General features: G+C 47.5%; 1 protein-coding gene across 1 annotated transcript in view; it reads left to right on the top strand.

The window, feature by feature from the left end:
- The window catches only part of STRA6 (signaling receptor and transporter of retinol STRA6), a 54035-nt gene extending 30967 nt beyond the window's left edge, over positions 1-23068 (top strand). Inside the window, exons 8-18 of the mRNA XM_081925632.1 lie at positions 5914-5981; positions 8189-8265; positions 9731-9792; positions 10009-10186; positions 12789-12864; positions 14189-14322; positions 15694-15811; positions 17356-17457; positions 18477-18640; positions 19640-19765; positions 21104-23068. Coding sequence (XP_081781758.1) covers positions 5914-5981; positions 8189-8265; positions 9731-9792; positions 10009-10186; positions 12789-12864; positions 14189-14322; positions 15694-15811; positions 17356-17457; positions 18477-18640; positions 19640-19765; positions 21104-21282 — 1284 coding nt within the window. The 3' untranslated portion in view covers positions 21283-23068. The remainder of the gene's footprint in view (positions 1-5913; positions 5982-8188; positions 8266-9730; positions 9793-10008; positions 10187-12788; positions 12865-14188; positions 14323-15693; positions 15812-17355; positions 17458-18476; positions 18641-19639; positions 19766-21103) is intronic.
- Positions 23069-27454: the final 4386 nt, after the last annotated feature.

The raw sequence follows: 27454 nt of genomic DNA, 5'->3' as shown, positions 1-27454 counted from the left end.
GGTATTACAGCAGAGCATGTGGACCTGTCTAATGATTCCGACTCCCAACTGTTTCCATTACGAAACAGGTGCAAATTATGCAAGGCATTGCCAATATGTGGTGCATATTTTTGGAGTGAGCACAAATTGTAGATGCCGTACAGAAACAGAAAATGGAACCTGACCCACTTGGCAGTTCCTGAAATGTCAAGGTGACATGCATGCCTGCGCGCATTTAAAAATAACAAGTGTTTCATTTTCAAACACCTTTCCGCTCCATGAAATTCTGGCGATGCAGAGTTTCTTTTAGTGGGGAGGAATGAGCTGTGCTCTTGTAATGACTTGATAGGCAATAGATTAAAGGTAAAGGGACCCCTGACCATTAGGTCCAGTCGTGACCGACTCTGGGGTTGTGGCGCTCATCTCGCTTTATTGGCTGAGGGAGCCAGCATTTGTCTGCAGACAGCTTCCGGGTCATGTGGCCAGCATGACTAAGCCGCTTCTGGCGAACCAGAGCAGCGCACGGAAATGCTGTTTACCTTCCCGCCGGAGCGGTACCTATTTATCTACTTGCACTTTGATGTGCTTTCGTACTGCTAGGTTGGCAGGAGCAGGGACCAAGCAACGGGAGCTCACCCCGTTGTGGAGATTCGAACCGCCGACCTTCTGATCGGCAAGTCCTAGGCTCTGTGGTTTAACCCACAGCGCCACCTGCGTCCCACTGGGCACTACATTAAGCTGACACAACAAAATGGCGGAATTGTCTGGCCTGGGAACAAACAGCTTTCTAAGTTCCTAGCTCAAGAGTGGGGAAAACCTTGTGGCCATCTAGATGCTGTTGACTAGGGACTATGAAAAAGCTGTTGTCCTGCAACAGTGTGAAGCCAATGCAGTCCTCAGCTGCATTACTAGAAGTCTCATGTTCAGTCAAGGGAAGTTCTTGTTTTTATTATGTGTTTTGTGTTTTTATCATGTATTTTTATGCTGTGAACTGCTCTGAGATCTAATTTAATAATAATAGTTACAGGTAGGTAGCCATGCTGGTCTGCCAGAGTCGAAACAAAATTAAAAAATTCCTTCCAGTAGCACCTTAGAGACCAACTAAGTTTGTTATTGGTATGAACTTTCGTGTGCATACCAATAACAAACTTAGTTGGTCTCTAAGGTGTTGCTGGAAGGAATTTTTTTTATTTAATAATAATAATAATAATAAAGGTAAAGGGACCCCTGACCATTAGGTCCAGTCGCGGACGACTCTGGGGTTGCAGCGCTCATCTCGCTTTACTGGCCGAGGGAGCCGGCGTTTGTCCGCAGACAGCTTCTGAGTCATGTGGTCAGCATGACAAAGCCGCTTCTGGCAAACCAGAGCAGCACAAGGAAACACTGTTTACCTTCCCGCCAGAGCGGTACCTATTTATCTACTTGCACTTGACGTGCTTTCAAACTGCTAGGTTGGCAGAAGCAGGGACCGAGCAAGGGGAGCTCACCCTGTCACAGGGATTCGAACCGCTGACCTTCTGATCGGCAAGCCCTAGGCTCTGTAGTTTAGACCACAGCGTCATCCATGTTTGAATAATAATAATAATATTCCCATTCTATTCTGCCTTGGTCAGACCACACCTGACCACCACAGGAATGTGTGCAGAGGAGGGCAGCCAAGATGACCAAGCCTTATGAGGAACAATAGAGGGAGTTGGGGACGTTCGGCCTTGAAAAGAGGAGACTCAGAGGAGAAAGGAGAGTCATTTTCAAATATCAAAGAGGAGGATGGAGCAAGCTGGTTTTCTGCTGCTCTGGAGGCCAGAACCCAAGCCAGTGGATTCAAATTGCAAGGAAGGGGATTCCGACTAAAGAACTTCCTGGCAATAAGAGCTGTTTGACAATGGATCATATTCACTCAGTCCTCAGAAGGTGGTGGTCTCTCCTTCCTTGGAGGGTTTTAAGCAGAGGCTGGATGACCATCTGTCAGGGATCCTTTCGCTGTGATTCCTCAATGAGCCTTGGGGTCCCTTCTGATTCTACAATCTTGTGATTCCCTTCCCAAGGCCGACTCTAATTGAGGTGCCCTCAGCTTACAGGGTGTGTGGGAAAGACAATTTGGCTCTTGGGGGGGGGGCAATAATCTGCTTTTTTGTTGTTGTTGAAATCTAAACCACTTAGCTCAAGAAGATTTGAGTTTCTGAATGTTTCCTATTCAGAGCCTTACAGTGGAAGGAGGAGAGTGAGTGTTTGGCAACAGAATCATAATCCAAACGATTGGCACAGGGTTTTTATTTTAAGAAAGAAAGCTCTATTTAAAAATAAATAAACAATCGATAGAAGCCCAAATCTGCACTCGGATTTTAGGGTTTAGCCCAATCCACAACTCTGGGATAAGGAGTCGGAACAGAACATTCCTTCTTATTCCACTTCCGAATTTTGTGCAGATCTCCAGCTGGGATTCTGCAACCACCTTGTGTAGTGACAGACCCACTCCTCTCCCCACGATAATTAGCACCTCCGCAACTGCGATCACAAAGGCTGGCGAGGCATATGGGAATTATGCAAGGCATTTTTAAATAGGTTGCAGAAGTCGGGTGCTTCTTAAAAAATATAAGAAGAGTGCTGAGGATGTTGCAGAAACTGTCTGAAGGCACAGCATCCCTTCGCTGGGTCTTTTCTGGGTTAATGGAAGCAAGAGCATACTCTGACTGTCAGTGGCAAAGAGAGAGGTCACCAACAGAGCTTCACTCAAAGTAGATCTAATATAAACACAATAAATAAATATATCATGGGTGTCTTTGCTACATATCACAGCCTGCATGTTGGTGGGTAGCCTTTCACAATATGGTTTTGCTTCCTGCGGGAAGATGCTGGAACAATCAGCTATGAGCCTCTTCCTGAATCACTGCCTTGCCAACCCACCGTGGTGCCAGTCCTTGCCCACTGACTGTAGCGTCAGATAGTGACTTGAATGTGTGAATGAGACATCGCAGATTAATCAGCGCAGATGGTAGCATTTCTGGAGGGGCTCAGAATTCAGAGAACATGGTTTGCATGCAGAAGATCCCAACTTCATTCCCCAGTATCTTCATGCAGGGCCAGGAAATAATCCTTTCTGGAATGCTAGAGAGTCATGGCAAGTTAGTGGAGAGTCTCACTGGAGAGACAGTGTGGTGTAGTGGTTAGAGTGTCAGACTAGGACCTGGAAGAGACCAGGGTTCAAATCGCCCACTCGGTGCCAGTCACTGCCTTTCAGCCTAACTTGCCTTGCAGAGTTGTTATGCGGATTGAGAGAGTCTTGTGTGCTACATTGAGCTCATTGGGCGGCAGAGTGGATTATAAATGCAATATACTAATTCTAAACAGGCAAATGTTTTTTTTTCCAGTGGTGGCTCCCCAATTGGAAATTTAAGGAGGTTCACCTGGAACCGTCATTGCATATCTTTAGGTGCCAGACAAAAACATTCCCTTTTAATCAGACCTTTGGCTTTTAAGTGTCTTATCACCTGTTTGCATGGGGGGAGGGGTATTTTAGTGTAGGGTTAAAAAAAATTTGAAAAATGAATTGTCAATAATAATAATAATAATAATAATAATAATAATAATTTATTCCTAACCCACCCATCTGGCTGGGTTTCCCCAGCCGCTCTGGGTGGCTTCAAACAGAATATTAAAATACAGTAGTTTGTGAAACATTTAAAGCTTCCCTAAACAGGGCTGCCTTCAGATGTCTTCTAAAAGTCTGGTAGTTGTTCTTCTCTTTGAGGGTGTTCCACAGGGCAGGCACCACCACCGAGAAGGCCCTCTGCCTGGTTCCCTGTAACTTGGCTTCTTGCAGTGAGGGAACCGCCAGAAGGCCCTCGGCCTTGGACTTCAGTGTCCAGGCAGAATGATGGGGGGTGGAGACATGCCTTTTAGATCCCCCAGCCTTGCCTCCATGCTGGTTTTAATGATTCACTGGAAAATGAAGTGAAGCAGAGCTCTGGCTGAGCACACCTGAGAGAGAGCGAGGATGGAAATGGACTGAGCTTTTGGGTGTGTGTCCTCCTGTTTTCTCTCTCAGCAGCATCACTGGCTTGTTTTGCCCTTTTGAAAAGATGCAGCTCCTACCATATTATCCCCAATCAAAGCACATTTGCCACATTGCAGTTGAAGGGCAAGCCTACCTAAAACGTTTCCTCTACAGCACTAGAAACATCTGGCCAGACAGCCTGTGAATCCTCCTGTACAATTGGTGGCCTTCTCCTTTAATTCAAAGAGCCTTTTTACTTGAACCACATTCCCTGGAAACCATATTTTCTGTCCTCCTGGTCCTCAAGGGAGTAATTGGAGAATCCTATGTGGTCTCTGCCCCAGCCCCCTTTGCTTTTTAATTGATTCTTCATCTCGTCCTCCTTCCTTGCCCTGATTTCCCAGCTGGTGTCTGCCATCAAATATCTCTTGGATGAATTGCTTGCATTTTCTCTCTGGCTCCAGACGGCCAGCAGCATCTCAAGATGGGGCTTGTCACCTTAGTACTCCATGGCTCAAGCTCAGACTCAGATCAGCTCCTGGGTTGCGGTAGCCCTTGGCAAAGTGTTTTCCTGATGGAGCAAATGGCCACTTTGATTTTCCACAATTTCCACGATGCAGCGCTGGGTTTATAGGGTTTCTTGCTCCTGTAGCCACTGGGTGTGCCCACAGCCAGAAGCCCAGGGCAGGCATCAGGGCAGAGAAAGCTGGATGCCCCCGCAGCTGTCGAAGGGTGCCAGTTTCCTATACCATGCCTGCTATAAACCTAAGCAGTACTTGAGCCGATGATGGCCAAGTACCTAACAAGAATGTGCAGCAGGGGTGATTATTGGAGCTGTCAGTTCATTCATTTTCCAACTAATTAACTATTCATTTTGCAAATTGCAAAACTGCACATGTTTGTCATGTTCGTAATTAATGGGCTTTTACAGGTGTGCACCTAATATTCTTTTAATGTGCAAAGCGGCCTCTTACATTTTTGCAACTGCCCCTTTAGCTATGTGAAAATTGAGGCGAACCGATGGATTGATTGAGACCATTGTACCTTTTCAACAGGGGCATTTTGGGGCGGAAGTGGGGTGTTTCCAAGGCCCAGTTACACAACAATGGCTTAAAAGCCAAATCAGAGTGAGGGCAATGCTTTCTGCCATTACTCTGAATGGGCAAGCATTTTCATGCCATTTCACAGCCCTGCGGAGCAACTGCCCAACTGGAGTTGTGTTTTGCAGCCCCTGCTTTGGTGTGGTCTGGCTTTCAAGACCACCCAGCCTGGCTGGTGAACTGAATTTGGCTTAATAAATGGCAATTGTGCTAGCCTAGGTCTTCTGAGCCCCAGATCCCTTGCCCCTTGCCCTAAACACACACACACACTTAAAAAAAGGAAGAATACATAGTTTACGTGGTGGGCTGGGCATGCTGTAAAATGCAGATGTTTCTGCAAATGTTCCCCACCCCCCTATCCTAAATTTTCTCTGGAACTTCCATACTTATAAATTAGCAAATTGGTGCTATAAAGCTGTACCCCAAATCCTTTAAGTACGCAGCAAGGTTCCTACTTTCCCCTTATATTTCAAATGCTGTCTGTTAAGAACTGTAGACCTGTAGATTTGGAAGGGACCCAAAGGGTGATCTAGGTCCTGGTCCCCCCCCCCCAAAAAAATCAGGAATCGCAGCTAAGAGAGCATGGCCTAATCTGGAGATGTGGTCACATTCACACAATACCTTTAAAACACTCTAGTACTACTAAAACAGTCATGGGTGCCGGGAACTCTAGCTCTGTTGGGTGAACACCCTTTATAAACTATAGTTCCCAGAATTCTTGGGGGGGGGGAGCTATGCCAATTGAAGTGGAATTAGAGCACTTTCAGTGGGGGTGGGGGCAGATGCAACCTTGCACCAAAAATTCATGTGGAATAATCAGTCTTTTGTGTCTGTTTTAAGCTGCCGGGGAGTGGCTATTATGAAGACTATCTGAAGAATATCCTGGCAAAAAGGACACCAAATAAAAGGTAAACCTCACACACCCAGGCAAAACCACATCCCAAAATCTGGAGATGAATGGGAACTGAAATGGGGGTGAGTGGGCAAGTTGGCCCCAGAATATCCCTGTATCTTTTAAAAACAACAACAACAACAACACACCAAGCCATGAGTAGATTTTATGACATAAATAAAAATACAAATAATGTGGCTCTCTGTCTGGCCCAAGCCACGCTCCTTGCTGGCCCCAATCCACACCCTCCTCAAGTGTTTATTACCTCCTGGAGAGCTTGACCTATGATCACATGTCTGGGTTGGCTTAATGGAGCTATGAGCATGGAAACCTCTGGCTTTTGCAGGCTGGACGGTAGTCTATTATACCAAGGCAACAGTAGCTCCACCCACTTTTTAAATAAATTAGCCAATATGAAGCAAGAAAGGCGAATTAAAGACAACACATTATTAGGTTAACAACAGCAGACACACAACAAGCAGGTATGATAAAAAATAGAAGGCTGAATATAATTTTAAACTTAGAGTATAATAAAGCCCCTTGCTGTCATGGGTGGAATGGATCATATATTGTTGAATCAATCAAATCCAGTGATAAGCAAAGGGGGGGGGGACGTACCCTGTTCTTCCCTATGGGCATAAGTAGTAAAATCAAAGCAGACATCTGGGAATCTATCCTTTTTACGTTATACGTTGGAACTGTGTGGTTTGTTGGTTACTTTCCTACTAGCAGAGAGCTGTGCGAAGCCCGAAGCCTGGGGGGTGCTGAGCTCAGCGCACCCCAGGCTTCGGGGTGCAGGCAGCTCTCCCACGGCTTGCGGATAGCTTCCTGAAGCCTGGAGAGCGAGAGGGATCAGTGCGCACCAGTTCTCCCACTCTCCAGGCTTCAGCGAAAGCCTGCATTCGCCCCATAGGATGCATACACATTTCCCCTTCATTTTTGGAGGGGAAAAAGTGCGTCCTATAGGGCGAAAAATACGGTAAATCAAGCTCCCAAACTTTGGAACTGCCACATCCACTTTTTGATAGGTTTGAAAAATAATATTGGTTTGTTTATAGTTCATAGATGATAGATAGATGATAGATAGATAGATAGATAGATAGATAGATAGATGATTAGATAGATAGATAGATAGATAGATAGATAGATAGATAGATAGATATAGATAGAGTGGTACCTTGGGTTACAGACGGTTCAGGTTACAGACACTTCAAGTTACAGACTCTGCTAACCCAGAAATAGTACCTCGGGTTAATAACTTTGCTTCAGGATGAGAACAGAAATCGTGCGGCATCAGGAGGCCCCATTAGCTAAAGTGGTACCTCGGGTTAAGAACAGTTTCAGGTTAAGAATAGACCTCCAGAACGAATCAAATTTTTAACCCGAGGTACCACTGTAGATTAGATAGATAGATGATAGATAGATAGATGATAGATAGATGATAGATGATAGATAGATAGATAGATAGATAGATAGATGATAGATAGATAGATAGATAGATAGATAGATAGATAGATAGATAGATAGATAGATATAGATAGATGATAGATAGATAGATAGATAGATAGATAGATAGATAGATAGATAGATAGATAGATGATAGATAGATAGATAGATAGATAGATATAGATAGATAGATGATAGATAGATAGATAGATGATAGATGATAGATAGATAGATAGATAGATAGATAGATAGATAGATAGATAGATATAGATAGATAGATATAGATAGATAGATGAGTAAAAAATATAGCTTGAAGGCTGGAGCTAACCAACTGTCCACTGCCTCTCTCATTTGCTAGCATTGCTAAAAAAGTAACATAAAATGCACCGGAGTCCCCTTGTTAAAGTGGGGGAAAAAAGGTTATTTGCTTCCAGTTACGTACTTCACATTCCCAAGAATGGCTTCGGATTCTAAGAATATGCCATGAGAGGTTGTGTCATAGCTGCCTCATGCAGAAGAGAGAGAGGATGAGAGTGAGCAGGAGAAAGGGGTGCAGCCTGGGTGTGAAGTGGGAAAGCACAAAGTGTATTTTCCCAGACTACCTGCTAGTGCCAGCCTTGCCTTCTACTGGCTGCTTACGCCCAGCAAAAGTTGTCAATGAGGCATTGCGGCCCTCAGCCTGAAAAGGGTCCCCTGGCCCTGTCCTCGTGTCTTGGTGTGTTTGTGTGTGTGCCTCTTCTTCTCTGCCTGAGCCAAACTTTCTTTCTGTCCCTCTAGCATCAGCAGAGCCAAGCCAAGCCTGCTGTCAAGGATCCGCTCCTATGTCTGCTCATTCCTCTACGCACCTCAGGAAGGTACTGCATGCACAGATCTTTCGAAAGGCTCCATTGTTGCTTCGGCTTCTTCTTAGGTCCTCCACCCGCAAAAGAGGCTGCAGGTGCACATGTAGCGCAAAACAGGTGGAGAAATGCATGCAAATGAAAGCCAGCGTGGGTGCTTCTTCTTGAAGCGGGTCCTGGCAAACAGGGATTGTGAAGGCAACATGATTCCGTCAAGGGATGCTGCCAGTTTCGCAATGATAGCTTGATAAAGCCAAGTCAGAGTGAGAGTAGTGCTTTCTGCCCTCACTCTGAATGGACAAGTGTTTTCATCCCATTTCACAGACCTACGGAGCAATTGGGCGGAGGAAGGGGCGGTAGGAGCGCTCCGCCCCAGGTGTCACCACTGAGGGGGTGACAAAATATCAGACAGCACTCCCTGCAGGGCCTGCAGCGCGCCCAAGCCACGCATCTCTTTTGGGAGTGACCCGGTGGCTTGGGCACCCGCAGGCTCCGTGCTGCCTCAAACGGTCTGTCTGCCACCTCCCCCTCAGCTGTAGGGCAGCTGAGTGGGAAGAGGCAGGCAGACTCCTCGCAGGCCCCACAGAGCGTCCTGCCCCAGCTCGCCCTGCCCCGTTGGGAACAATGACTATCATTTCTGGCAGACCAAACTACTTAGCTAATAAGCTGAATTTGACTTAAAAGGTAAAGGTAAAGGGACCCCTGACCATTAGGTCCAGTCATGGCGGACTCTGGGGTTGCGGTGCTCATCTCGCTTTATTGGCCGAGGGAGCCGGTGTACAGCTTCCGGATCATGTGGCCAGCATGACTAAGCCGCTTCTGGCAAACCAGAGCAGCGCACAGAAACGCAGTTTACCTTCCCGTCAGAGTGGTACCTATTTATCTACTTGCACTTGATGTGCTTTCGAACTGCTAGGTGGGCAGAAGCAGGGACTGAGCAACAGGAGCTCACCCCGTCGCAGGGATTCGAACCACCAACCTTCTGATTGGCGAGTCCTAGGCTCTGTGGGTTAACCCACAGCGCCACCCATGTCCCTGAATTTGGCTTAGGAAGCAGCAATTGTGCATGTGTTTTTGTGGCTGTTGGATTTCTTTGTGGGTTCTTGGGACACATCTCTTGATTATATACTTCAATTGTTTGGACCAAAGCTTCTCTCTCTCTCTCTCTCTCTCTCTCTCTCTCTCACACACACACACACACACACACACACAATTGTGTTTTCACTCATTTCATTTAAGCTACTCTACATCCATGGCATAGACTGCATTTCTGCATTCCATTTATGTTTAACTCCCACCCCCTTTTACATTTCCTTCTTTGCACCGTATAAACCTGACAACTGAAGTCTCATGTTCCCTGCAACCAGTGGAGCGGACTCTGACCCACCAGTGCTTCTTTCGTTAATAACATCAGAAAATGTTGTGGAACTGTTGGGGGCTACCCATGTGTGATTGTGATTTTTTGTGTGTGGAATTGCAGGCTTCCAAATCCCTCTGAAGCTGGTTCTCTCCCTCGCCACATCTGTGATTGCTGTCTATCAGGTAAGAACCTAAGAAACCACGGCCCATCCAGCCCAGGATTCTGTTCTCATGGGTGCCCACAAGCGGAAGAGCGCTCTATTGCACATGTCTCCTAACAACTGGTACCCAGAGACATAAGAACATCAGAAGAGCCTGCTGGGTCAGGCGAGTGGTCCATCTAGTCTAGCATCCTGTTCTCTCAGTGGCCAGCCAGATAAACCATCTCTTGGTTTACAGGTGGCCCTCCTCCTCCTGGCTGTCTTCGTCCCCAGCATCCAGATAGTAAGGTCTGGGATGACCAAGGAGCTGACTGCACTCTTCATCCAGTTTGGTTTAGTCCCCTCTGAAAATCCCGCTGGGATCCCTGGAGACAAAGAGTTAGCCACCCTCAAGCACTACATCTGGTCGCTAGAAGGTGAGTCTTTGGGGCCCTGGTCTTGTTGACAATGTCCCTTTCTGCCCCTGATAAGAGCAAACTCTGGAGCTGGTCACAGAATCGTGGAATTGCAGAGATGGAAGGGGTCCCATCTAGTCCAACCTTCTGCAATTCAGGAATCTCAACTGAAGCATCCCCAAGAAATGGCTCTGAAGAACTAAAGAAACACAAGGATATAAGAGTGCCCATTCCTGGCTGCGCCCCTGCCCACATTTTTATTTTTCAATTAATCCTCCCCCCAAAAAAATAATAATAACGAAACTGTAGGAACAAGAACTGGGTCATAAGCCAGTTATGCAATGAGGTCTCCACATGAATACAGTCTAGTCGTTTGTATTTATCTTGGAGCATATCTCTAAGCACATTAATGATCAATATATCCTCTCCAGACCTGGTTGGCCCCCTAACTGAGAAGCTAAAAATAATGATAATAAATGTTGAGCCAGCATTTTAATCATCGTCCCCATAATTCAATTGAAGTGACCTTTCCCCTTTCCCAAGTTTGCTGAGCTATCAAAATGTCAATTAACAGATACATAATGAATTCAGCTTAGTGCCAAGATCTTTTAAATCTCCCAGAATTCTCTGCACAGGATTTGGTTTTAAACCATGGATGTAGCCATGATTTATGGTGGGGGAGGCTTTATGCGTGTGGGGGGGGGTAGAACTTCAGCTAGTTAAGTACCGTATTTTTCGCTCTATAGGGCGCACCGGATCATAGGGCGCACCTAGTTTTTAGGGGGGGGAATGAAGAAAAGCATTTTTATTCCCCCCCCCCGCCCCAAAGAGCAAAGAAGCCAAGACAGCCACCAACCCCTCTCGTTCTCCAGGCTTCAGCGAAAGCCTGCATTCACCCCATAGGACGCACACACATTTCCCCTTCATTTTTGGAGGGGGAAAAGTGCGTCCTATAGAGCAAAAAATACGGTATTTTGTATTGATCTACTTGATTTAGGGGGGGGTAGCTGCCCATGCACTAAACATTGGGTTTTCCCCAAGAAAGGAATGGGAGAATGGGGAAAGCACACGGGCCTCTGCTTTCTAGACATGGGAAAAGTAGGAATGTGGACGAGCACTTTGAGAACCAAAATTCCCCAATTCTTCCATCCTTAATCGTGGTCATTGCATTATTGTCCTCAAATTGGACTGTTGCTACAAAATGGAAAGGAAGGTTAACGCGTTCTCCTATTACTTTTTTAAAAAAAGATATTTATTGAGATTTTACAAACAAAAGAAAATTACAGAATAAGAAAAGAGAAAAAAGAAAGAAAAAAGATGCAAAAATACAGAGAAAAGTACAAAATACATGAAAAATAAAAAACAATTAAAAACAGATCAATCTTTTCGTATCTTATATTTCAATTACTGTACTTGTTTCCTGACCTCCTCACACCTCCCTTTTTTGTATTCCAGTTCACATAGTTAATTCAGCAAATCCTTTCCCTCTTTGTTTTTATCTTAATTCTATATCTTAACATATTAAAACTTCGTATCTTCATCTGATTATCAATCCATTTTTACATATTCTTTTTAACTTTGTTGCTAAAGCCATTTCATTTCAATCCAACATCATTTTAACATTCATTAATTTTACAATGTTTCTGTAGATAGTTTTTAAATTTCTTCCAATCTTCTTCCACCAACTCTTCTCCCTGGTCTCGGATTCTGCCAGTCATTTCCGCCAAACGCGTTCTCCTATTACTACCAGGGTATCTTTCATGTGATGAAGAGGGCAAGTTCCAAACACTGGGATGCTTATACGGCTGTGTACTTATCAAGTTGGCTGCCTACCCCACGTGCTTCAATGTTTCTCCAAGTGTTTTTTTCTTTTATGAAATCCTAAGTTCCTAGCCCTCGTGATGTGCGTGCAGAGACCTTTCTGAAGTTCATAGGGGATGGATTCTGGGCGTAGGTAAACGTTGCAGGCGGGATCAGGGTCTGTGGTCAAAGTTTCCTAAGCTGAGGGGCGTCTTATGGCATGCAAACATCCTTGTCATTGTGGGGTCCGTTGGGGGTTTCCTTTATGCGGATTCGTCCCCTTTCCCTGCTTTATTTCTGGGCCATTTGCCAGCAAGCTAAAAGCAGCGCTCAGTGCCAAGAAGCGAAGGGGGAGTGAAATGCAGGCAGCAGTTTCACCCCACAGATGGTAGTGCAGTGCTCACAAAGGCTTGCAGGGGGGCGGGGGGGATGTGGTAGAATCCCGCATTTGGCACAGAGAAGATGGGATGGGATGAGGGGGAGGGGGAGTACATAGCCGATGACAGGCTGACTGACAAGCAGGCAGGCAGGCAGACAAATGGGCTGCTGTCTGTCTTGTCAGCTCTCCCTGGTGATAAGGACCCTCCCTCTTGCTATAGCAGAATGGCAGAAGCACACCTGAACCAAGGGAATGCAGGTGAGAGTCAGGGAGCACATCTGCACCAAGATACCACTTTAAGCAACCCCCTGCTTCCCCCAAAGAGTTATGGGAGCTGTACTTTGTGAAGGGTGCTGCTGAGAGTTGCTAAAAGGTCCCGATTCACCTCCCAGAGTTCCCTGGGAAAAGAGGGACTGGTTGTGAAACCAGTTCTGTTTTTTGCAGTCTGCTTCGTCTCCTCCCTGGTCGTCTCCTGCCTGCTGACTTTCTGTATGCTGATGAAGTCCATGGGGAAGCACAGGTGAGCCTTGTCCTTCTGGACTCCACCGGGGGCAGGGAAGGGAGGTCCATCAGGGCAAACGGGGCTCTGTCCCACCCAAATCAGGCTGCCCCAAGCCAGCCCCCTCCTGCTTCTCTTAACTGGCAAGAGATATGGCATGGCATTCCCTCCGTCTTCCTCCTGCTCCATTTCACTTTAACTGCTCCAGCTGAAAACCCTGATCTAGCATTGCAGAAGCTCTGTGGTTTGTGCATCAAGCCACTTCCGCTGTTGTTCTCATCCCTGCTTTGAGAACAAATGCCTTCACTTGGCATCCACCATCCTAAAAGTCCATCTTTCACAATGAGGGGTTGATCTATGGAAGTCCTTCCCCCGGGAGGGAGGGATGGCTGCCAACGTGGATGGCTTTAGAAGAGGATTGGACAAATTCATGGAGGAAGAGAGGTCTTTCCATGGCTACTGCGATACCACGATAGCTGTGCTCTGCCTCCACAGTGGGAATCTACAAAACTGCAAACGCAACACGCTGGCTAATAACTGTTAGTAAATATATAATCAGTATGATGTCATTCAAAATAAACAAATAAGCCACTTCAAAATAATATAGATATCATACAACACATCTCACAAAATATACAAGTGACTGCAAGTTGTTATGTGTGTCAGAGTCAAACAAAGGTTCAAACAACCAATGAATAGGAATGCCAAACCGTCTCTCAAAGGAAGACATCTCAGCAGCTACATTATCCAGTGAGCACTGATCCACTAGTATGATCTTCACTAGTATGTATATTTCATTGATAATTATTCGCTGATGAAGACTATATTTTGAAACAGTTGAACTATTCCAGACGCACTGTCCTTTTGAGACTTCGGAGTAACGTCTTCCTTTGAGACTTGTGTGAGACGTCTTCCTTTGAGAGACGGTTTGGCATTCCTCACTGCTCATTGGTTGTTTGAACCTTTGTTTGACTCTGATACACATAACAACTTGTATATTTTGTGAGATGTGTTGTATGAGATACATATAATTTTGAAGTGACTTATTCGTATATTTTGAATTGGCATCATACCGATTCTATATTTACTAACAGTTATTAGCCAGCGTGTTGTGTTTGCATTTTTGTAGATTTGTCACATTTTGCAACACGGGGGTTTGTGTTTGTTTCCAGCTTCTGAATACTAGTTGCTGGAAACCACAGGAGGGGTTTCTTCAGGAGTAGAAGAGGAGCACCCTTTGGCCTGGTCCAGCAGGGTCTCCCTACATTTTCATCTATCCTCCTTAGGTGCTCTCACATTCCACTTGACTGCATCTTCCCCCTGGTTTCTCCCTCTCCGTTTTCAGGATCAACCTCCAGCGCCTGTACCAAGGGGCAGTCAGAGACGTCTTCTATTGCTCTCGCAAGCTTCAGCCTTCACAGCAGGCTCTGGTGTGCTGGATGTTCTTTGCCAGCTTCCAAACTGCATTTGCCTGCTTAGGTAAACAATATGCTGATTTGTTCCTTTTGTTTTAAGGATTGGGGCGGAGGTGCTGGTGTGTTAGAGAAAGGTGCTCCAGAGCAATTTGTGAAAAACAGAGGATAACTGCAATGGAAACTAATGCAATAAAACCTGCAACAAAGGGTCATCTCGTCCAACCCACATGGTGCTCTAACCCAAGACCCTGAGATTAAGAGTCTCATGCTAGAGCAACTGAGTGGTCCTGTTCCATGTTGCTACTTGCACTTTGACGCGCTTTCGAACTGCTAGGTTGGCAGGAGCAGGGACTGAGCAACGGGAGCTCACACCGTCATGGGGATTCAAACCGCTGACCTTCTGATCTTTAGGCAAAGACCAGTAACAAGTCATACCTCTTGTTAAGTTTGCTTCAGGTTAAATCTTTTCAGGTTGCGTCCCGCGGCGACCCGGAAGTACCTGAAAGGGTTACTTCCGGGTTTCACTGCTCGCGCATGCGCAGATGCTCAAAATGACATCACACGCATGCGCAGAAGTGGCGAATTGTGACCCGCACACTCATAGACACGGGTTGCGCTTTACTCATGTTGCGAACAGGGCTGCAGAATGGATCCCGTTCGCAACCAGAGGTACCACTTTATGGGTGATTACTCCAGAATGTTGCTAAGACAGCCCACCCACTTTGGGGGGCCCTCAGACACATTCTGCATCCTGAGCCCCACAGCGCTATTGGGATCAGGCTTGGATTGACAGGCTCTGATGCAGGTGAGGGAGAAACACAGGAGGAGGGGCATTGAATGCTCTGGTAACCTCCAGGCTAGAGGAGTGTGTGTGATGTATTTTGCGTTTTTATCCTGTGAACGGCCCCTTAATTTTTGGATGAAGGGCAGAATATGAATTTAATGACGGATGGTATGACAATCTCCCTTTTCCACCCCAACTTCGGCCTCTTTGAAAGCAGGGGCATACAAGAAGGGTTGGAGGGGGCAGTCCACCCCAGGCACCACTCGGGGGGTGACAAGATGGCCCGCTGCCGCCCCCCCAGCTGTAGAGCGGCCAAGGGCACACGTGCAGTTAGTATGAGCGCCGCTTGCATGGCTGCCTCTCACATGGTGACCGTACAGGCTGCCACGCATCCGCAGTCTGTTCAGACGTTGCACATGCACCGCTAGGCGGTTTGCCCCGCCCCTCAGCGTCCCGCACCAGGTGCCAGAGAGGGTTCCTCCACCACTGTTTGGAAGGGGAGGCAGGGAAGTTGGTCCTCCAACTGAGGCTGTGGAAACCGCTGTCTGAAACCCAGGAGAGCCATTGCCTGTCAGAGCTGAATGGTCTGTCTAGCTTGTCCACACTGGCCGCTCCCTCTGTTGTGACGGTGTGTTCTTGCCCCTGTTCCAGGTCTGCTCATCCAGCACATTGTCTTCTTCGTCTGCACTGTGATTTTCACTTTCTTTGTGGTCATCCCCCTGCAATCTGGCAGCAACATGCTCCTCTTTAAAATCATGGAGAACATGTGGTAAGAGTTCTACAAGCCTAATGGGCGACATAGGTAAAGGTAAAGGGACCCCTGACCATTAGGTCCAGTCGTGGCCAACTCTGGGGTTGTGGCACTCATCTCGCTTTATTGACTGAGGGAGCCGGCGTACAGCTTCCGGGTCATGTGGCCAGCATGACTAAGCCGCTTCTGGCGAACCAGAGCAGCACACGGAAACGCCGTTTACCTTCCCGCTGGAGTGGTACCTATTTATCTACTTGCACTTTGACGTGCTTCCGAACTGCTAGGTTGGCAGGAGCAGGGACCGAGCGATGGGAGCTCACCCCGTCGCGGGGATTCGAACCACGACCTTCTGATCGGCAAGCCCTAGGCTCTGTGGTTTAACCCACAGCGCCATCCACATCACCTAATGGGCGACATACCCAAGCTTAAATCTGCAAAATGCTAAGATCCCCTTGGATGGAGGATGCTCAAGCCAAGGTGGAAGGTACTTCTGCAAATGTCCAGCCTTTGCTTTTGGAGCAAGGATAAGTTTCAGGGCCTCCTTCCATCACACTGGCATTGCATTTGAAGATGAAGTTGGCCCTTGAGTGTCTGCTTCTCTTATTCTCTTAACATAGCAGCCACAAGCATGACAGGATCCCGACTGTGGCATGCAGAGAAGAAGGTGATAACTTTTTCCTACCATGCCGTGGTCCCACCACCACCATCAGTGGTGCATTTAAACAATTGCCGACCAGAGGTAGCCAATGTGGTTGTCCAGATTTTGTGGACCACAGCTCCTACTGGCCGTGCCTTTGACCTTGCTGGCCAGGGATGATGGGAGTTTGACCCCACCACATGACTCTCAGAAATCTAGGTAACTGTGGCATTTCTGAATACACCCACCCACCGTGCGCCCTCTGCCCCCGCCGCGCTGCCAAGTACTGAATAGTCTGTGTTTCATAGAACTTTGGAATGGAAAGTAACCTTGGAGGTCAACTTGTCCAACTGCAGCATCCCAAAGATATGACTCTCCAGGCTCTGCGTAAGCCTCCAGTTTAAATGCCCCACCAGAACCCAAGGCAGGCCCTTTGCACTTGAGTACTAAGAAAAGAATTCCCATTGTTATGTACTGAGTTGAATAGGATTCAGAATGCAGCAGTCTGATTGGTCCGCAGGAGCCATCCAATCCAACTCCAGGTGGAAGTGAATCCGCAACCTGATTGGCCTACAGGAGAATCCCTGAATTAGCCAATCACATGGGGCCCATTGTGTAAATAACGTATATAAAGCAGACATTTCAGGGGAACTGCCATTCCTCACTACTATGAGCTGAATAAAGAGCATGAAATCCACACTCGACTCCTGAGTATATTTCACCCAACCACTGAAATCTTTGATTTACAGAAGATGTCTAGATCACTGAGCATTATTCATCTGGAAAGGTTCTAAGACTGAAGTTTCCTCTTCACCCTTGCAATTTCACAGATCCCTTGAGTGGAACCATGACTATGCAAATACTATCATGCAAATACTATATCCTGAGCAAATCTGACCACTTCTGATTTGCTTTCTTTGTCTAGGCCTTTCTGGTTGACCTTGGTGCTGGCTGTGGTTGCACAGAACCTGCTGACTCACTACTATTTTTTGGAGCGTGGCCACCTCCCTAGGGAGCTGACCAACAGGTGACTATGGAAGTTGTTTATCCCAGCTGGAGCATGAGAGAGCAGCACCTCACTGTCTCTTGGATTACCTCTTGCAACGGCTGTACTTGTTAACATCTCAGGGTCCAGATGATGGAATATGGACCACAGCTGTGATGTAGGCAATGACCACATGTGCAGTATCATATCACTTTAAAAAATCATGGCTTCCCCCCAGTGAATCCTGCAAAATGTAGTTTGTTAAGAGTGCTAGGAGTTGTCTGGAGACCCCTAGTCCCTTCACAGAATTACAGTTCCCAGAGTGCTTGAACAATCAGTCTGGGAACTATATAACTCTGGGAACTATAGGTCTGGGAGGGAAGGGTTTCCTAGGAACTCTCTGCAACCTTAACAAACTATAGCTCCCATGATTGCCATGGCTGTGGTATGAATCAGTGTTTAGCGCGGATATGGCCAATGAGTTGCATTCCAGAATCAGAATGGGAAGAGTGAACTGGTTTGATTGAGCCTCTAAACCAGTTTATGGTTGCCCAGAGGTTAGGGGCATAAGAAGGCACTATTTTCCCTTCCACTCACTTTTTGTCATGTGCAACACCATTTCCGTTCAGCTGCAGTTCGTCTTCCACCAAAAATGACATGATTGGCCTCTCTGTGAACTGTGGCAAAATTGTGTAACTGACACAACTTAGGTAACGTACACTGTCGTGACATTCTTCCCCCCAGTTTCAGTGTAGAGGAAACACAATCCAGGGCAGAGGGGGTAGTCACAATCAATTATGTATTGATTTGTGGACCGAAAGCAACAAGAAGAGTGACTCCCAATTCTATGCCCTGGGTTGAGCTCCGTTTTGGACATGGGATGAATCAGTGAACATCATCAGCTTCTAGTCCCATTTCCATCTCCACCAGAATTCTCTGGGGAAGGCGTGGCGGGCGGGCGGGAATGATGAACAGAAGAAGCTCCTGCAAGGCTATGCAGGTGCCGCTTATGCAAAAATAATAATCTGTCTGCACTCTCTCCACTTTTCCCCTCTGGGAAGACGGGCGCTCTACATTGTGACCTTCTTGCTGTTCCCCATCAATGTGCTCGTGGGGGTCTTGGCTGGAGTCTGGAGGATGGTGGGGTCTGCACTGTACAATGTCGTCCACTTCTGCCGGCTGGATGTGAGCATGCTAGGCCACGGCGTGGAAGTCTTTGATCCAGGTCAGCAGAATGCAAGCGGTTTGATCCCCTTTCTGTTTTCCTCGTCTGCTTTCTTTCCTTCTGTCCTGCATTGCATGCTCTTTCTGGCTATATGTACCTTATCCAGGAAGTTGAGATTGGCTGTGGAAGCTCACTTACAACAACACACTTTGCACTTTAAAATACAGATTGGATGGATTTCCCCTTCATCCCTTCATCCCTGAGGGCACTTGCAGACTTTCAAGATAGGATTCACTCATGTGCTGGCAATACAGTCATACCTCGGATTACAGACGCTTCAGGTAGCGTTTTTTTGGGTTATGGACCCGCCGAAACCTGGAAGTACCGGAATGGGTTACTTCTGGGTTTCGGGGTCGCGCATGCGCAGAAGCACTAACTTGCGCTTTGCACATGCGCAGAAGCGCCAAATCGCAACCTGTGTGTGCGCAGATGCACCACTGCGGGTTGCGAACATGCATCCCGCACGGATCACATTCGCAACCCGAGCGTCCGCCATATTGCATTGTACAATTAAAGTTTATTTAGCAGTCCTGCACAATAAGACCCACCTCTACCGCCCGCCAGCATTTTAAGATTGCCCCGGGACAGCGGAGAAGTCTCCGCTGTCCCGGGAAGCCAGGTGGGGGGGAGCAAAGACTTTTGCCCCCCGCCAGCCTTCAGAAGAGGTCCAGGACCTCTTCTGAAGGCCGGCGTGGGGCAAAAGTCTTTGCTCCCAACCGCCAGCATTTTAAAAGAGGTCCCCGGAGATTTCCCTATGGGCTTTCTTCTTGCGAAGCAAGCCCATAGGGAAATTCGTCTGGCAAAGCACCTCGAAAAATGGAAAACTCTTTCTTCTTGCGAGTTTTCCGTCTTGCGAGGCATTCGTCTTGCGAGGTACCACTGTATTGAAAACCTCCAGTGATCTTGGGGTTGCCTGGAACAGTCTTCTGCAGCAAACAAAGGCACCTGGTCAACAGGAATGTTTTCAACTGTTTGGTATTCCTCCTCTTCCCCCTCCAGGCTACCGGACCTATTGCCATTACTTGAAGATTGAGGTCAGCCAATCGCACCCTGTGATGAAAGCCTTCTGCTTCCTGCTCCTCCAGGTGTGCAGAAAGGGATCCCAGCCAAGAGATGTGGAAGAAGGTGAGCACTCTCAGTCCCAGTCCTGGTCCAGCCTCATCATCACAAAATGGATGCAGATAACATCCAGCTTCTTGCTCACTCGCCCGCTTGCTCTGTCATTTGTGGCCAGTCAGGGAGATGATTTTCCTCCGTCATGTATGGAAAGATCACTTTTCTGTCTCTCTGTATAGATTCTCATGGGAAACATGGGGGGGGGCAGAGGGAGGAGCCAGCTGTGGGTTTGCTTCCTTGCTCCAAAGGCCTTCTGGTGAGTGCAGGTGGGGAGGTCAGATCTGTGAAAAGACGAGTGACTTTGGCATCCACATTGTTTTTGTCTGATGCCCCCACACCCCAAAGGAGAGAAGCGCTGTGTTCAAATGACGCCCAATGTGGTGCATGAGCACTAGAGGGGCAGGGTCATTGATTTATTTTAAAGGGTGTGTGATATTGTTCCATGCCAGCCCAGTCTCTGAGCTGAGTGAGCTTCCAGGGATATCAGGTGCGCTTACTGTGATTCCTTCCAGATAATAAGGCACAGTGTAGACTGTGGTGTCTTTGTGATTAATAATAATAACAACAATAATATTGTTTAATTACACATCTATGCAACCTGAGCCTCAATGGAAGAGCTCCCAGTGATATCTGCTTTTCAACATCATGATACATCTGCAGCTAGATATCATGATATACTGATATATCGCAATGTCTGAAATGTATCTTGGCTGCTGCTTCCTCCCCACTGCCCAGCCCTACAGCTGAGTGAGCCCCCATACTACTCCAGCCTGTGACAGGAGGAAGGGCACGGGCTGCGCTTCCTCAAAGGTGTACATACCCAGGCAGACCGAGCCCAAGAAGGTGCTCACCCACAAGCTACTCAGGCTCCATCCACCTGCCTGCCTCTGCCTTCACCTGATTGGGTGGGCTGTCTCTTTCCTCCCGGTCGGTCACTCCAGGAGTGACCCACCAGGAGGAAGAGGCAGCTGCCCACCTGGGAAAAGACAGAGGCGAAGGCAGGAAGGCAGGCAGAGCCTGAGAAGGTTTTGGGCAAGTACCTTCTCAGGCTCCATCTGCCTGCCTGCCTTCCTACCCCTTTGCGTTCAAGGGAAGAGTGCACACTTTTGAGAGGGGACATTTTTAAAGCAGCACCTAAGCTATAAATTTAAGGTTTGCAGAATGAAGCCTTGATCCCTTCCACTCTGGCTAGTGATGGTAAATGGGAAACCAGGGCAGATTTGCCCCTCCTTAGCCGAGTGCAAGGTCCCCCCTCGATGGTGGAATGGCCCTTGAGACTCCCTCTGGACTCCCCAGGGAAAGTGTGTGTGGGTTCCTGGATCTTCACAGTGGCCCTTTTGTTGGCAGGAGTCAAGCTCATGAAGACCAGGGCGTGTTCATCGAAAGGGTCCAAGGGCAAGCGCAGTCGTGCGCGGTGGTTCTTGGCCTACACCTTGCTCAACAACCCCTCCCTCCTGCCTTACCGAAAGGGGGCTCTCTCGGACTCCACCGCCAACGGGATGCAGGCCAACCCGGCAAAACCTTAGCCACCCATGACAAAGCTTCTTGGGAATGATGGACTCCGCCAGTTGAGAAGAATGGATCCCCTGTGCCTTCTTCATCACCCCAATCCCTGTGTTGTCCTTCTCCCATGCGCTCCATGTGCCTCTCCCATAGTCTCCTCAAGAAGCTGCAGCCTACTTGCCCTGAGGCTACAGCCTTTCCTTCCAGGGCCAAAGATGGGACAGAAGTGGTGTTGGCTCAAAGTGGGGGCAAGCGGTCAGCCGAGCTGCCCCAAAGATGTTGCTTGTCTGATGGCCCTCCCAGTTCTTCCTGGGCATCTTTCTTCCATGGACAAACGAGTGTGCAGCTCCTAAATGCTGGGAGCGGGGGACCACGTTAAATGTTTCATAGAACCATAGAATTGTAGAGTTGGGAGGAATGCAGGAATCTCAGCTAAAGCATCCATGACAGATGGCCATCCAACCTCTGCTTAACCTCCAATGAAGGAAAGTCCACCACCTCCCAAGGAAGACCATTCCACCGTTGAACAGCTCTTACTGTCAGAAAGTTCTTTCTGGTGTTTAGTCAGAATCTCCTTTCTTGTAACTTGAATCCATTGGTTCGGATCCTACCCTCCAGAGCAGGAGAAAGCAAGATTGCTCCAACTTCCATGTGACAAGCCTTGAGATACTGGAAGATGGCTATCATATCTCCACTCAGTCTCCTCTTTTCCAGGCTAAACATACCCAGCTCCTTCAACCTCTCCTCATAAGGCTTGTTTTCCACATCCTCGATCATCTTGGTTGCCCTCCTCTGCTTACATTCCAGGTTGTCAATATCCTTCTTAGATTGTGGTGTACAGAATTGGACGCAACATTTCACTCTCCAAGATGATGTCTTCGAGGGGATTGTCAGATATCCGCCTAAGGTTCCCCTGCAAATCTTTCTGCTTAGTAATCCCCTGCTCTCGAGGAAGGCAATGTGCTGTTATTTACTCTGCACCCCCCCCTGGTGCCGTTGCCTCCCCTTCTATTCTCCTTGAGGACTAACCACTTGTAGCCCTTTTTGTTAAGCCGCTCCTCAGGCCTTGTGTCGTGGAAGCTGGCAAGGTCAACTCCCAGAGCCTGCTAAGGTAGGACAGATCATAGTATAAAGAGAGTCGGACTCTCCGGTAAGAACAATAAACAAAATTTCATGGTTACATTCCAGTGAAGGCCTGGTTTGTCTATCAATGTTTGTGCGTTCCTTCCTGGTAGGGCTGATTGCAAAATTCAAGTTATGGAGAAACGGGCTGGGTCCACACATCTATGGCCAATGTGCAGATGAGATGGGGAAGAAATTCGATTTAGTTTGCAGTTCCAGGTGAACCTACCAAATTCATACTGAAAGGCAGCCGTCCTTCAGAAGCAGCACTTCTCCGAATTTTGCAATGCAATTGGCCAACAGTGTAATGTGTACAAAAGTGAGTATACAATAGGGGAAGTGTGTGTCAGAACCTACACATAATGGAAATTGCATTCAAACATCCAGTATATTAGAGGAAATTGCTTTGCAAAAAAAAAAATTGTATATTAGGGGAAATTGCATATAAAAACATGTATAGTAGGAGAAATTCATGCAACAGTGCAGATGGATTTTCAGGAGGGTTTTTAAAAAGAAACATTGCAAAGTGAGATGTGGAATGTGGAGAACAGAGCTTAAGAGTGGGAAAAGGAGAAACTGGGAAAAACTAAGATTGTCAGGTTAGCCCTAGCTTTTGGAATTTTGTAATACAGTCTGTAGCATAAAAATTAACAGTATGTGTTCCAAAGGCATACTTTGGGATAATTTAGAAATATGCATATTGAAATAAAATGTGTGTTTAATTAACATATTTTGTGATGAAAATATCTACCTATCTAGTCTGTCCATGGATGGCATATCCAGCGGAATAAGTATATAAATGCATCCATCCTCCATGTGAGCAGTCACGGTGAGGCAAATGGTAGGTGATCCTAATGACGTGACCTCGACCATATTCCCATCATCATCATCATCATCATCATCATCAGTTTATTCAATCCTATATCCAGAGATGAAACCAAAGCTACTTCTCAAGGTCATTAATTTGGGTTCAGTTGTGTAGCCTTTTCCATAAAACAATCCACAATTAAAATAATTAAAAGGGATATATCAAGTGTTGTGGGGAGGTCATGTCATGCTCCTCCTGGGGTAATTGTCCACCTTTGGTCCCCACCCTGCACTCAGCTCTCCCCTGCGGCTCCTAGAAGTTGTTAGCAGGCGACAGTGGCCACATACCAGGGAACAACTTCGACTGGCCAGCTAAACCAGGTGAGGACCGCCAATGGGTCTCAAACCTTCAGTGAGTTAAGGACCTGCCCTGTATGTGAAGACAGACTCTGGCGGACTGAGCAGATGAGACCAAGAGTGGGCCCAACGGTCAAGAAGGCAGTTTCTGCATGTGCTGTAGAGGAAAGTGGGGACCAGATGGGGCTCATCAACCTGGGAAGGTGGTCCATCTAGGAGAAGGAAAATTCTGGTGCTGAAACTGCACTGCCGTGCAGAATATCTTCAGGAAAGGAAAAGGCTCAGGAGTAAACCCTACACAAATCTGGAGTCCCCCAAATCTGGTGGCGCCTTGTACACCTCCTTTCAGCAACTCCTGCAGCCAAGCTGGTGCCAAATATATTGATCTGTTGCCCTTTGGACCACATCAGTGAGGCCAAGAGGGAGGTCCCATCATCTGGGCAGCCCAGGACCTCCACACACCACCCAGCCTTGTGCCCCAAAGAGGTCACTGCCAACGTAGTGGCTTGACTTCAACCCCGCACACTATTGTCTCTCGAGACAGATGGCTGCCAACTTAAGGAAGCAGGAAAGTGAATTGGGCCCTTTTGCCCTGAATTCGGTTTCATGGGATGTCCATGGGTTCTGGTGTTATGAGAGAGAGAGGAAAACCTCTTCCCTATCCACATTCTCTATGCCATGCTTAATTTTATAAACTTCCGTCATATCGCCTCTTCCTCACCTTTTCTGTAAACTAAGAAGTCGCAAGCGCTGCAACCATTCCTCACAGGGGAGTCACTCCCTCCTCTTGATGGTTTTGGTGATCATTTTAGACTCCAGCTGGGGCTTTGCTCTGCTGCTTAATTGGCTGCTGGTTAATCCACCTGTTCCAGGATGATGCCTGAGCAGTGAGCGGAGCTGTACATTTGGCCAGGTTCCATGTTTATGAATATGATGCAGCCTTGATATTGCCAATAACCAGAATTGTGATGCAACCAGCACCTGTCAGCCGCTGAGCAACTTACCTTGTTGTGACAAAACAAACATACTCAATCCAAATGGTTTGCTTTGCTGCCAAAGGGAATAGAATATTCTGCAGATTTACCCTCTCGGATTTAACCTCGGAGAGTAGCAGCTATCACCTGATTATAAAGAATCCTTAAGTTGATTAAGCTTCACTCTATTTAATCAAGCAATTAAATCTGCATGAATTTGCTTTAAGCTACACGATTTAACTTTGAACAAAAAAACCCCACACACATTGGTTTTAGATATTCTGTGTATGCAGCCAACAACTGCAAATTGTCTTAGAGGCAATTCTTCCTGCAGTGGTGGAGTGTATGTCAACGCCGCCAGGGGCAGGCGGGATGCCCACTCTCCTCACTGCCAGAGCTGCCGGGCTGGGCACAGGTGTGCCACAGCCTCTCTCTGCCCCCAGGTCAGCTTTGGCCCAGGGATGGAGCTACTGCTGGCGACATTGGGCCGTTGCGCGAGGAAGCCATCTCTGCAGTTCCTTTGCGTGCCAGAGCCAGGCTCTGATGAGGGAGCCTGTTGTGGGGGCAGCTGGTTGCGCCCCCTGAAAAAAATGTGCCCCCCAGCCCCCCCCACTATGCCACCGCCTTCCTGAGAGTTGTTAGGAGCTACAATTCCCAGTATGCTTAACAAACTACAGCTCCCATGATTTGGGGGCAAAAACCATGATACAAGGCAGCGGCTGATTCCTTAACACTCCAAATTTGTCATCTTATCTCTGTTTCCCCTTTTTTGAGGGGGCTGTTTATCTAGACATTGTGACTGGGGCAGCTGCTGTTTTATCACTGCTTTGAGAGTGTATGTGAGCGTGTGTGTTTTAAGGCATTTTATATTTGTTCCAGCTGCCTTATGGGGACTCAAAGGTGGCCTGGAAATGTCTGAAGAAATCGATAAGCCATTCTCTACAGCAGGGATGCGGAAATCTGTGGCTGTCCATACATGGTTGGACTCCAACTCCCATCAGCCGCAGCCAGAAAGCCCAAAGGCCAGGGATAGCAGGAGTTGTAGTCCAAGAGTGCCTGGGGGGTGGGCACCACGTTGAGGAAGCCTATTGTTCAAACATGCCTAGCAATTCTCCAGATCTCACGCATGGGTCTCTTCCAGCCAGGTCAGGATACTTCCTAAGCTGTGGAAGGATACCTTTAAACTCAGGGTAGAGAACTTCTGGCCCTGCTGGCATTTAGGGACTGCAGCTCCCATAATCCAGGGGCAAAACTAGGCTTTATTTCACCAGTTTGGCACCCCCGTGTGTATTTGTGTACACATTCACATAGGCTGGTTCCTCTCTGGAGGCTTCACTTGGGGCAAAAACCCACCCCGGTGGCAACGGCACTGCATAATCCCTAACCTTTGGCTGTTTGGAGGACATCACATTCAGGATCACATTCATCCAGTGCTTTACCAACTGCACTGGCTCCCGGTGGAGTACAGGGTCAGGTTTAAGGTGCTGGTTTTGACCTTTAAAGCCCTACGCAGCCTAGGACCCTCGTACCTATGGGACCGCCTCTCCTGGTATGCCCCGCGGAGGACCTTACGGTCCACAAATGACAACACTTTGGAGGTCCCAAGTCGCAAGGTGGTTAGATTGGTCTCAACCAGGGCCAGGGCCTTTTCAGTACTGGCCCCGACTTGGTGGAACGCTCTGTCACAAGAGACTAGAGCCCTGCGGGACTTGACATCTTTCCGCAGGGCCGGCATGACAGAGCTGTTCTGCCTGGCCTTTGATTTGGACTCAGTCTGACCCTTATGTTTCCCTCCCCTTATGGTTTTGATCTATGGGGCTGCTTTTAAAATGAGGTTGCATTTTAAGTTGCATTCTAACCTGTATTTTAAATTGGTGGGTTTTTTCTATTATGTTTTTATTGTAATTTTACTGGTGTTAGCTTTCCTGAGCCCGGCCCTGGCCGGGGAGGGCAGGGTATAAATAAAATTTATTATTATTATATGAACTTTAGTAGAACTTGCTGCATCAGGCTAATGACCCATCTCGTCCAACATCCTGTCCTCACAGGGGCCAGGAGCTCTCTCTTCCTCCATGAATTTGTCTAATCCTCTTTTAAAGCCATCCAGGTTGGTGGCAATCCAAGTCCCCTGCAGCAAGGCGTTCCACAGTTTAACTTTGCACTGTGTGAAGAAGGGCTTTTTTTATCCATCCTGAATCTTCCAACATTCAGCTTCACTGGATATCTATGAGTTCTAGCAATATAAGAGGGAGGAAAACATTTCTCTATCCACTTTCTCCAGGCCATTAATACGTTTATACATTTCTATCACATTGCCTCTTGCTCGCCTTTTCTGTGTCATGTTGGGGAAGTCCAGCAGAAGGCAGAGTCCAATATCCTTCTCATTAAAAGGTAAAGGGACTCCTGACCATTAGGTCTAGTCGTGGCCGACTCTGGGGTTGCGGCGCTCATCTCACTTTATTGGCCAAGGGAGCCAGCGTACAGTTTCCGGGTCATTTGGCCAGCATGACTAAGCCACTTCTGGCGAACTAGAGCAGCACATGGAAACGCCATTTACCTTCCCGCCGGAGCGGTACCTATTTATCTACTTGCACTTTGACATGCTTTCAAACTGCTAGGTTGGCAGGAGCAGGGACCAAACAATGGGAGCTCACCCCGTTGTGGGGATTCGAACTGCCGACCTTCTGATTGGCAAGTCCCACGCTCTGTGGCTTAACCCACAGCACCACCCGCGTCCCATATCCTTCTCATTACTCACTGTATAAAAACCAAACCACAATTCCAGCCATTGCTCAGAATAGTGGCCATGCCTGCAGGGTTTTTATAAATGCAAATGGCATCAGTGCAGGAGAGGAGGGACTGATGTTATATCAGAATTTAACGCCTGCCCTGGAGGTGCTATTTGCATTGGCAGGGAATCTCCACTGCAGACCCA

This window comes from Podarcis melisellensis, assembly GCF_964234715.1.
Source record: "Podarcis melisellensis genome assembly, chromosome: 9".
Classification (NCBI taxonomy): domain Eukaryota; kingdom Metazoa; phylum Chordata; class Lepidosauria; order Squamata; family Lacertidae; genus Podarcis; species Podarcis melisellensis.
Note: the sequence above shows the minus strand (reverse complement) of the source record. Positions and strands in the feature narration are given on the sequence as shown.